Consider the following 12587-nt stretch of genomic DNA (forward strand, 5'->3'; position numbering starts at 1 on the left):
AGCTATTCTTATCTAAAGACCAATTTTCAAATTGGATCTAGTTGCAATAATATTCGTAGTTTATCATCGTGAAGTAGCTTTATAATACGAAAAAATTATAACATTGGCTGACATAGTAATGATCATTTGTAAAGGCTAAGCTGAATACCCTGACAGTTTTTCTCTCTCTCCACCTGATACCATGATTCTTGCTGAGCTGTGGCCCTATGGGCACTGCGAAAGCCAGATATCTCCCACAATTGGTCCTTTTTAAAGTGTGAGATTTGACAGTTAGTGTCACCAGGCTGCTTAATTGTGGAGGGCATCACACAAGAATCAGGTTCTTGCACCTTCAGCAAGAGTAAGGGATGGTGAGGCCCGCTGTAGCACTCAAACTGTTATCAGCTGAGAGAAATTAACTTTGTAAAGACCTGAAACTCTTTCGAGTTACCGACAGTCACAGATTGCAACTTCTTTCGAGTACAATCACAGTTCTTGGTTTTCTAGGAGTGGGACATGAACCCACAACCCTCTGATTCAAAGGCGAGGGTGCTATGAACTGAGCCACAGCTGACACCTCCTTGTAAAGACCTGAAAATGAACTAGGAACTTCTGATTTGGATGGCTTACAGCTGCACCAAGTGACGCCTTTACTTGAATGCCAGGCTCCCAAAACATTACACAAATAATGTTGTCTTTCTCTGAAAAAGAAGTGTAAATAAAATCCATTTCATTTTAGAACTTAAATGTTTGTAAACTGGCATTTACTGGCTATTAATTATAGGTACTGTATCATGACTATGTAAGTGATTAATAACAGGTAAAACTACAGTAGAAGAATCTTTTATCAAACAATGAAAATTGGCATCTGTGAAAAGATTCGGACTTGCAATTGTTTTTTTTCTGTTGAGAATTTCCTAAAATCCTAAATGCTGATGACGGGTTAGGAACAGAGCAGTCATTGGCATTAATGCCCATTTCTACGGATGTCAGTACATCCACCTGACATGATAATGTCCAATAATTGCTTTGTATAGCTGAAGAATGACCTCTGACCCCTTAATTCTAGTCCCCAGGATATGAAGTTCAGCATTCTATTAGCCTTTTTGATTATTTTCTGTACCTCTTTGAGACATTTTAATGATCTATGTACCTAGACCCCTATGCCTCTTTGGACCTCCAATGTTTCTAGCTTTTCACCCTTTTTTATCCTTTTTAGGTCCAAAGTGGATGACCTCATATCTGCCTAATGGAAATCCATTTGCCATATTTTTGCCCATTCACTTAATTTATCAATATCTCTTTACAATTTTATTCTTCCACCTACATCGCTTACAATGCCACCTACCTTTGTGTTATCGGCAAATTACAATATATGGCTTTCAATCTTATCATCTAAGTTGTTAATAAATACGGTGAATAGTTGAAGTCCCAACACAGGTCCTTATGGGACACCACCAGTCACATCCTGCCAATTCGGGTACCTGCCTATTATCCCCACCCTGTGTCTCCTGCTGCTTTGCCAAATTCCTAAACAGATCAATAATTTTCTTTCATTTCGATGGGTTTCAGATTTAGCTAAAAGTATCTTATGAGGGACTTTATCAAATGCCTTCTGGAAGTCCCATATAAGTAACATCCATTGCCATTCCCCAGTCCACTACTTTGGTCAACTGTTCAAAAAATCCAGTCAGATTCATCAGACATGACCTACCTTTTACAAATCTATGTTGGATCTCTCTGAACAGCTATAATTTTCAAGGTATTCAATCACTGTCTCCTGAATTATAGATGCTCGTAATTTCCTGACAACCGATTTTAGGCTAACTCGTCTATAGTTCTCTAGTTGCCCTCTCTCATCTTAAATAGTGGAGTGAAACGCAATTTCTAAAGTTATGGCTTCTGAATCGAGAGAACTTTGGAAGATTATAGTTAGAGCATCGGTCATTTTCTCACCACCTTTTAAAGTCCTGGAATGAAAACCATCTGTCCTTGGGGTTTTGTCACTCCCTCTCATGCCATTATTTTCTTCAGCGTTGTTACTTTGGTTACATTAATTTTGGTGAGTCCCTGCCCCTGATTCAGTATTAGTTTCCTTGGGATCTCTAGCATGTTGACCTCTTCCTCTACTGTAATTACTGACACAAAGTAATTATTCAATATGCCTGCTATTTCCTTATTTTCATTGACAATGTCACTGGTGTTAGTTTTCACAAGGCTCAGTCGCTCCTGATCACACCCCCTCTTTCCTACTATAATTATAAACATTTTTTGTGTTGACTTTGCTTTCCCTTGCAAGTTTCTTTTCACTCTCCTTTTTGTGGCTCTTACTATTTTGTCACCCTTTGCTATACTTTGTATCTTTCCCCTTCATGAGCATCTGCTATTTTTTGCATTTTTGTATGCTTTTTCTTTTAATTTTATGTTTTTTAAACCTTTTTGGTAATCTGTAGCAATTTTTTTGGCGATGGAGCTCTTGGCCCTTTGGGATATAAACTGGTTTTGTATCACATTAAATTCTTTTTTGAACACCTCTCACTTTTCTTCTGTCATTTTACCCATTAGCAAACTCCCTCATCCCCAGGCTATCTATTGTTGTCTTACAGGCTCTGAACTGAATGCCACTGTGATAAATGAAAATGATCCTGTTGATGAAGTCCAAGGTTTCCTCTTCGGCAAGCTGAAGTAAGAGTCTGCATAGGAAAGCTCGGCTGCCAAGTAATGGAACCCGTAACACTGTTGCTCACACACACATGGACGTTCTAGCAAGTGGTTCGAAAATCCCTCAAAGTTATAAGGCACATTTATGTGTAAATTTCAGTTGAAAAGAGTTTTATTTTAGTGCCATTTATGACTAATTTATTTTACTTTAAGATGGTTCATTGCACAAGGTTGTAGGCATGAGAATTACCAGCAGTCTAAACGTTAAGAGATCCTAGCACATAACTACAAAATTGTCATTCTTCAAGTGAGAATAAAGATTACCAATATCTCCCAATAGAATATATGATGCATCAAAACAGTACACTGATAACTCCTTTACAAATGGGAGCTGGATCAATACCTGGTCATGATCATACTGAAAAATATATAGCTAAGTAGAGATCCACGATACCCCGAGGATCTCATTTCTTTTTGAACGTTGGGAATACCAGTTATGGAATGCAGTACATCAGGTTGAATAACATAGACTGGAAGATGAGAATTATACTTGTTCACTATCAAGAGTTGGAAAGAATTTTTTGAGGATTTGTGAACTTTCTTGTGGTTACCGTGTCCCTTGGAATTGGAGGTTGGTGTAAATTATGCACAGTGTTGGGAGGAGTAAGCTCTATAACTTGAATGGTGTTTCCTTATTCCAGAGTTTTTGTGATAATGACCCGTAACTTCCGGTGGAGTGGCAATTGAATCGAATTGCCATTCTGCTCCTAGTTTCTTACCTTAAAATTAAGCTGCTGCTATTTTGCCCGACCTTCCGACTCAGGCTGGGTGAGATCACTCCAGCACAGCAGGTTCCTAAGACCTATAGTCGAGGGAAGCTTAGTCGAAGGTAAGTAAGCCACCCCCCCACCTTTTTTCCGGCACTAGTTGCTGTAAACCTGGTAACATTAGAAGTCCAGCCACGTTGACAAGCCAGGGAGAAGGTAAGTATACGAGGCAAGCGGGTAGGATTTGGGAAGGCGTGGGGGTGGGAGTGAGTTGGGTTGAATTGGGCCTGGGAGATGGGGTGGGGGAGGTGTCATGTGAGGTCGGGCCGCCGGGGGTGTGGTGGTGGGGTGGTGGTGTGGTGGTTTGGTTGGGCCAGCAGGTGGAGGTTGGTTAGTGCCGGGGGAGGGCAGGGATTGAGGGTTGCCGAGGAATCGTGGGGGGAGTCCCGTGATGGGGAGGGTGGGGAGTCCTAGTGGGGGTTGCAGGGAGTCCTATTGGTGAATTGGGGCGGGGGGGGGGGGGGAGGAGTATTGTGGGAGATCAGGGTGGGTCAGTGCTATAATTACCCAGAAGCTAGAAGAAGTATTAATTCGTCTAACTTTTTCTGGGTAACTATTGCTGTATGACAGTTTGCAATTTAAATTGCGTTATTGGATGGTTCCTGATGCAGAGCAGTTGCCTAAAGGAAGTTTGAAATTCCCGGGCAATTGCCATGCAGTCCTTACCTGGGAACTTGCAGGGGGTGTTGCCCAGCGCATTTTGGGGTACCCCCTCAGATGCACTGCCCCGAAACTCAGAAGTTAGGGACCATTGTGTATTTATTGCTTTATATTTAAAATTATATAAAAGTATTATGTCCTTTTGGTGGATTGGTGGATTTACTTCAAGGTAAAGTTTGAAGTATTAAGCTTAAAGTTATTGCCTTCTGTAAACAGCAGTAGAAATAGGAGCTTCAGTTATTACTGACCTCGATACCAAGGGCTGCTTGGAGTTGGATGATTTTGCATGGTGCCAGTGTGTTATGGATGAATTCCTCTTGTAGTAATCACGGCTTTATTTCTCCCTTGATGATAGACAGCTGTACCCTGAGATCAAGGAGCAGCTTAAAGAACTGAGGAAGCACCTGGTTGAAAGCACAAATGAGATGGCACCTCTCAAAGTCTGGCAGCTGCAAGGTAGGCTGAGGGGAGTATTGTCCAATTTGGAACTGTCATGAAATTTGTCAGTCTTGTTATTATCTGGAAACAAGTTACTCATTTAAATATATAGCCCAGGCACATTCTTGGATTGAGAGGTTTTTTTTTAATAACATACTGATGTGGACAAATAGAAACATGAGGCAGAATATTGAGCTCGGCGGCCGCGCACCCGACCCAAGCGTAAAACGGCGTGCGATGACGTGGGGCAAATGTCCCGACGTCATCGCGTAGTCTCGCGATATTTCGTATGATGGGTGCACACCGGACAGCGCACCCGCCGACAATTAAAAGGCCTATTAAGGCCATTAAAAAGTAATTAAATTCAAATTTACGCTGCCCATCCAACCTTACGGTTGGGGGGGCGGGCAAAAACGCCAAGCAGCCTTTGCATTTTTTAGGAAACCTCATCCACGGGCGGGATGAGGTTTCCTAAAGCAAATAAAAATTTTACCGTTGAATTAAAAACGTGCCCCTGCTCATGTGACAGAGTCACATGAGGGGACATCATTTATGACTTTTTTATTTTATTCATTAAGTTTTTTTAAAGAGCACTTCATCTCCCTGAGGCAGCTCCACGCCTCAGGGAGATTGAAGTGCTCTTTCGCGAAATTTGTGCTCGGCCTGCTCGCCCACCTCCCCCTGCCCACACACGCAGCGCTGAGCACTGCCACTCGTGTTCCATGCCGGGCGGGCCTTAATTGGCCCGTCCGTGTAAAATCGCGGTGCGGTGCCGATCACGGGCGGTGGTCAGCTTCCCGACTGCCCCTGCCGAGCGCCCCTGCCAAGGGCAAAACCCTGCCCATGATATCAGATCTTCACCTTTTAATGACCCCATTACTCAGTAATTTTGGATTTTTACTAAATTTGAGAAGTAATGTCAAACTGAGAGATGAGAGCAGGCTACTACAATGGATACTTCTAACAAAACCATGCTTCGATTGATTGATTAACTGCACTGATTGTTGAATTCATTTTGATCACCTGAAGGTTTATAGAAACATGTGTCATCAATGTATCAAGTTTTGATGAAAAAGTGCACTTCTATTCCGCACCACCTCTCCCCCACAACCCCCACCCCACTCCCCTCTTCTGTAAGGCAGAATCTTACAAGCCTATCAGGAACACTGCAGACTAAGATGTTACAGACAAAAGCAACTAAGTCTAATCAGTTCAGATTTAAAGTTGCATCTGTTTCTGTACTAAGCATCTGTCTTTTTTTTTAAAAGTTCATTCCCACTTAGGATTTAGCGAATGCAACAAAAAAAATCAGGTTACTCCTGAACTGTAAAGTGCTGGATTTTGGATGTGTTCAGCAAGAATCTTCGTAGCTAAAATGATCAGTTCTTCTTTGCTTCTTTCTTGACAAAATAGAGGTCTTCCAAGTTCTTAAAGAAACATTTGAGCGACCTGTTCTTCAAATTTCAAGTCAGACATTTTTTTAAAAAATAGTTCTGGAACATGTCTTGTAAATATACTTTTGTACAGTTGCCTTCTTTCACTGCCACAATATGTTCTTACAGTTGCTTGTGGACAGAGTGTAATTCAGCTTCAGCTATGCAAATCCAATTTCAAACTGCTGTTGAGCCAAGGAAAATGAGGGGAGGATATAGTAACAATAGCTTCAATGAAGTAACTGAGAAGAACTTTTAAAAATAAAATAGTGGATAGATTTAGCTCAAAGCCAGTAGATTTCACAAATGCATTTCCTGGATCACCCAGAAATATCTGCTAAAAAGGAGGAAATACAGTACCCATGTGCAAGCAAAATATACCCTTTTAATGTCACAGTTGGCCTTGGCTTTTGTTATCCAGATAAATTTAACCAAGCAAACCCCATTAATTAAACAGACTTGCATTCATACGAAGCCTTTCATAACCTCCGGATGATCCGAAGTATTTAATGGTGTATGTCCAAATAGGAATACAGGTCGAGTATCCTTTATCTGTAAATCCGAAAACCAAACACACCCAAAAATCGCGCTTTTTTTGAATCTCATCGACCTTCATGGGAACCCTAGTTTGTCTGTGCTGTTTATCTTGCGAATTTTGTGGTGAATATGTAAAAAAAGAAACTTATTACAGGTACCCTGTATTTATTCTTCAGTGATCCATCTTACTTTTCTAGTCATTTTATTTACTTTATACTATAGCTAGCCTAGCTTAGGCTATTGTATTGTAAACTTTATATGCAGTATCCGAAATGAAATTGGCCCCGAGGGTTTCGAATAAAGTTTTCCCAACCTGTATATTTTTGTTGGGGGAAGAAAAGTAATAATTTGTCAGAACTGATTTGTTTTGAATATATTCTTTGCAGTGAGTTAATTCGTCTCCAAATGTCAGAGGAGCATCAGCCATGAAACTTTTTTATTTACTTAGGTTTGTCATTGAACTTAAATGTTCTTATGCGGTTTGTCATATAAGCACCCACACAGCAAGTGGAATCGTCCCAGAGCAGGTGAACATTTTACCTGCTGGCCACGCTGGCGGGTTTTCACGCCGTATCATCCCAAACTCGCCACATTATTTAAGAACTCCCGGGAAATATGCCGTTTCCATGATGGGCAGGCTCTCATTTGCCCGCCCACCGCTGCATTACGCCAGGCGCCATATTTACAGCCCAGCTGCAGCACACATTTCTGCTTCCAGACCACCACTGCTGCATGGAAGACATGGCCCTGACACTGAAGAAGATTGCAGCCCTCAGGTTCAGCGACGCATCCTTTAATCGCCTTTTGGATGCCTTGGAGGCCCACCAGGATGTCCTCTACCCCTGCTTTGGCTGCAGGATGGGCAGCAACAGCACTAACCCAGCATGGGAGGCAGTGACAGCAGTGGTCAGCGTCAATGCCCTTCAAAAGAGGATGGCCACCCAGTGCTGCAAGAAGATGACTGGTCTCCTCCGTTCTGCCAGGGTAAGTCACTCTTCTCATCACTCTCAACTCACATTCACAAACCTATCGCACATCCACAGGGCCGTCACTCACTGCCGGTTCAAGGGACATTACCACTCACTCTCTCACACTCACCGTCATAGCCCTCATCTCGTCCATGGGGCCACTCACCACCCACACAGGCCTGGCATACTTATTGTCTGGCCTGGCAGGCGTCCTGCTTACACTTCCTCCACCTCTGTTCGTGCAGGACAAGCTGGCATGCAACAAGAGGAAGAGATCGCAGACCGGTGGCAGAATGCCCGAAATCAAGGTCCTCGTGGCATTTGAAAACAGCCACCCAGCTGGCCGGTGAGCATACAGACCATTCCTGTGCTGACGGTGAGGTCAGCTGTGCTCTACCAAGTCAGGGTCAAGCAGTGCAACACCCATCAGACAACATGCTGTGAGTGATGTGTCCTGTTTCACAGGCCACTGCCATGCACTAATAATCTGCCTTTCGCAGGCACATCTGCTAAACAGCGGACAGAGCCTATGACCCAGGGCCTCCAATAAAGCCCCAATGAAACCTCTGAAGAGGAATCCGAAGGCACCCTCCCTGAAGTCCTGATATAGCACACCCTCCACCAGCGCAGAGACACACACCTCGGTGGGACCTAGCTTTAGAATAGCCTTGGGATCACAACCTGGTGAGCACATCGCACTGTCTGATCCACAGCAGGTGGGTGCGGGGAGTTCCCAGGTTTCTGGCACTCGGAGGAGTGCTGGAGGCCAGAACTTTGAGTCCAAGTCAGATGACGAGCCTCTGGACTTGGTCATGTCACAGTTGCTGGAGCTACAAAGGCAGGCTCGGGTACACCAGGAAGGGATGTCCGCTGCACTCCTCAGATTGCAAGGCATGATGAGGGAGTCCATCCACCTTCAACCTGAGGTGATAGCACCAGCATGCCAATGCACCGAGGTCAACACTCATAGAATGGTGGCTGCCATGGAGACCTTGGTCCAGGACTTCGTTCCTGCACTGCTGCGTGGGCTCAACTCCATTGCTGATGCTATAGTTGGCCTCCAATAGTTGTGTACACGAGAGGGGTGCCATGCAGCTCAATCTCACTCCAGCTACCCCTTCTCTTCAAGGAGGCAGCCTGGGGCCGGCGGGCACCATAGGTAGGAGGATCAGCAGGTGCACATTCCGGGCCCATCTATCCAGGTGTCTGCGAGAGTGCCTGGCCCATCCAACTCCCTTCTTCCTGTGACCTCAGCAGCTCCAGCTCCACAGGATGAGGAGGGTGCCACTGCCACACAGCAGGATCCCGAAAGCAGGTCAGGGCCCTCCAAGTCTCGGCCCTCCAGAAGACGCCTGCCAAGGTCATCACAAGGCGTCGCAGTCATCAGGCTGCCTCCGCCTCCGCTGTGAATGTCTGGGGAGCACCAAGGAGTAAGGAAAGTTAAGGAGAATTACTTGCACAACCTGGGCATGGGTATTAAACACGTGTACATATTGTTTACTATTGTCAATAAACTGCCAAGAATGTCTCCCTGCCTATGGCTCCTTGTTCTGATGAGCAATGTTCTTGTCACTCAGATGTGAAACTTTTCTGCACAAGATAAAGACAGGTGTCTCAGTCCAGGGCCTCTCCCCTGTACTCTGTGCAGCCTTCGACCAAAGTGATGGTCGGGCCTCATACTCCCTGGAAACATTACTGATGCTTGCACCTCGGCGGCGCTTGTCATTGCTGCCATAATGTAGCGGGCAGGCACCAAGGAGTTCTCCCGTTCTTTCGGTGTGCTCTCAGCACTTTTAAGGAGGGGCTGGCCACCATCTCTTCAGCATATTTTTTTTATTCATTCATGGGATGTGGGCTTCGTGGCTGGGCTAGCATTTATTGTCCATCCCTAGTTGCCCTTGAGAAGGTGATGGTGAGCTGCTGCCTTGAACCGCTGCAGCCCATGTGGTGTAGGTACACCCACGGTACTGTTAGGAAGGGAGTTCCAGGATTTTAACCCAGCGACAGTGAAGGAACGATGATATATTTCCAAGTCAGGATGGTGAGTGACTTAGAGGGGAACTTCCAGTTGGAGTGGTATTCCCATCTACCTGCTGCCCTTGTCCTTCTAGATGATAGTGGTCTTGGGCTTGGAAGGTGCTGTTTGAGGAGCTGTAGTGAATTCCTGCAGTTCATCTTGTAGTTGGTACACACTGCTGCTATTGTGTGTCGGTGGTGGAGGGAATGAATGTTTGTGGATGTAGTGCCAATCAGGCGGGCTGCTTTGTCCTGGACAGTGTCAAGCTTCTTGAGTGTTGTGGGAGCTGCAAACAAGTGGGGAGTATTCCATCACATCCCTTACTTGTGCCTTGTAGATGGTGGACAGGCTTTGGGGAGTCAGGAGGTGAGTTACTCAGTGCTGAATTCCTAGCCTCTGACCTGCCCTTGTAGCTGAGGATGTAGGCCTCATGCACACTCCTTGGAAACTGTGCGCACACCTGCAGGATGCATTTCTGGTGGTCGCACACATTCAGCGAATGGAACCCCTTGCAGTTGATGTACTCCACCGTGTGCTGCAACAGAGATCTGAGTGCCACATGAGTGCAATCGATCGCACCCTGCACCTGTGGGAAACTTGAAATCTGGGTGAATCCAATCGCACTTGCATCCTTGTCCTTGTCCCGGGTGAAATGCACAAAATTGTGTGCCTTCGCAAAGATGGCATCCATGACCTCGTGGTTGCATTTGTGGGTGGAGGCTTGTGAGACCCCACAGGGGTCACCTGTGAGCCCTGAAAGGAGCCACTGGCATAGAAATTCAGCGCCGTGGTTACTTTCACAGCTTCTGGCAGTGGGTGCCCTCTATGTCTCCATGGCGCCAAATCCTGCAGTAACTGGCAGATGTGACCAGCAGTTCCCTAGACATGCGCAGTCTTTGGCAACACTGGTTCTCAGTCACCTGCAGGAATGAAAGGCGGCGTCTATAGACTCTGGGCGCTGGCCTACAAAGGCTCGCTGTGGCTCTTGGGCGACATGTGCGGGAGCCCCAGTCACCCCTTCTTCCTGAGGTTGCTGCTCCTGCCTCTGCACAGCCAGAAGCATCAGCTGCTCTCTCCTTCGTCACCTTCGTGCTCTGTAGGCCATCAGGCATACAGCTAGTTCATCAGGCTCCTTGATTCTGATGTATTCCTCCTGCAGGATGAAAGAGGGAGACACATGATTAGCATGGGTGTATGTGAACTTGTCCTGGTTAAGTGTGATGGCGCCTTAACACTTCCTGGAGAGTGCTGGCCACCACTTGGATGGCCAGAGATTAATGTGCTGCATGGCTGTCCTGTTAGCTTGACCCATGGGGGAGACTGGTCCAAACCAGGATGCTGACATTGCAAGGGGCTGTGAGCACCTCCAGCAGTGACTGCTCCATGGCCAGCTTTAGCGAGGAGATTGTACAAAGTGTGCAGTCGTCCAACCGTTCTGGAGTGCACTAAAATGCTCATGAATTTGCAGTCTGTGCCGGGCGGCGGTGGCGGTGGGGGGTGGTGGGGCATTTTGATGTCTCTGCGTTGCTTGAGTGGGCAGATAAGCTAGGAGCCTAAACTGTCTCAGTTGCAGAGGAATGGTCACTTTATGCACGGGGTGGGGGGGGGGGGGGGGGGTGGCCACTTCCCTCGCCCACCCTAACCCCACCCCGAATGCTTGTGCGCTATATTCAACGGAAGGGCTGCCCTTGCCTCCACCCCAGCCACCAGTCGCCTGAATGGCAGGGTTGCCTGTAATTCTCTCCCCCCACCACCACCACAAGTCGCCTCAATGCTAGGGCTGCCCTTAATCCTTACGCCCCTAAAGCTTGAAGTCCAGCTGGTGACCCTGGCGAGTTTTTTATTCAACTCCAAGTTCCTGTCAAAGGCCACCAAGTGCACGCCTTTTATGTGCTGTTGTGAAACATGTGGGTGCGCTTTGCTGCCGACATGGGTGGGCGATCCAGCGGGGTGGGACGATTCCGGTGGGCTGGCCTGATAATGATATGCTGATGTATTATGATGAGGCTCCCGATATCCGATGGCAGGAAACGCAGCCTGCCGATGGCAGGCTGAGGGGACGATCACGAACAGCTTTCCCTCCGTCGTAAAACCGCCATATTGTCCGCTCATGCCACCGATCACGCCCAACACCAGCAGGCATGGAATATTCCGTCCACTGTCTGTTCAGTTAATACTGAGGAAGGCAAAATCCTATTGGTTTTGGAATCTGTTAGACTTAAAATTCCAAAAAAAAATCTGTCATTTCTCAATGCCGTATGCCAACTTTGGCTGAGCGAATAACTGGGTGACTTGCTCACCGGACCCTTCCTGTCATGGAAATGAGATTTACTGTTAGATCGATTGTAGTATTTTGCATATTCTGGTCTCATTAAATTAAAACAAGAAGCCCTAAGAGGTGTGGCAGGAGGAAACAGCAGCACTGATAACTAGTTTTCACAAAGAAATAACAATATCTATTTTAAAACAGTTATCACACTACCAAACAGTGTTGTATTGACCTTGCGTTCTATTTGAGAATCTATTCTAAGTCCTATTTGAAGAAAAGCTTCCTGACATTAGTCCTAAATGAATTGTTTACCAGTTTGAACCTGTACTGTCTTGTCTGACTTTCACTGTTTCAGTTGCACTATTATTCTGGATTTACTTTTTCCATCCCCTTAATTATCTTAAATTACTCTCTGACTCCTTCTTTCCAGGCTAAAAATTCCAAGGCTTTCTATGTACTATGTATAGTTTGTAGCCACTTCAATTACTTGAATAATTATGAAGTTTGTATATATACATTATATGTTTTTTTGTTTATTTTAACAGACCTAAGCTTCCAAACTGCTGCTCGAATCTTGGCTGCACCTACAGTTGATGCTTTGATGGTTATGCGTGATTTGAGCCAGAACTTTCCCACTAAGGCCAGGTACCATAATAGATCTCTGTTTATTGGTATAAACCACACTGATATAATATTGATAAAATTAGACTTATATTTAAAGGTATGGGCCTGATTTTGCTGTGAAAATAATTGTGGGACCAAGGGTGCTTACTGTTGTTTATGCACAAATCAGGTTGC

The 12587-nt window shown here is 45.5% G+C and overlaps 1 protein-coding gene across 2 annotated transcripts in view; it reads left to right on the forward strand.

Annotated features, from left to right (window-relative positions):
* The window catches only part of uggt1 (UDP-glucose glycoprotein glucosyltransferase 1), a 142484-nt gene that overhangs the window by 16592 nt on the left and 113305 nt on the right, over window positions 1-12587 (forward strand). For both annotated transcript variants that reach the window (XM_078563597.1, XM_078563599.1), the window contains exons 8-10: window positions 2586-2664; window positions 4483-4583; window positions 12335-12434. In XM_078563597.1, the coding sequence (XP_078419723.1) occupies window positions 2586-2664; window positions 4483-4583; window positions 12335-12434 (280 nt within the window). The remainder of the gene's footprint in view (window positions 1-2585; window positions 2665-4482; window positions 4584-12334; window positions 12435-12587) is intronic.

The sequence above is a fragment of the Cetorhinus maximus genome, chromosome 19 (genome assembly GCF_964194155.1).
Source record: "Cetorhinus maximus chromosome 19, sCetMax3.hap1.1, whole genome shotgun sequence".
Classification (NCBI taxonomy): Eukaryota; Metazoa; Chordata; class Chondrichthyes; order Lamniformes; family Cetorhinidae; genus Cetorhinus; species Cetorhinus maximus.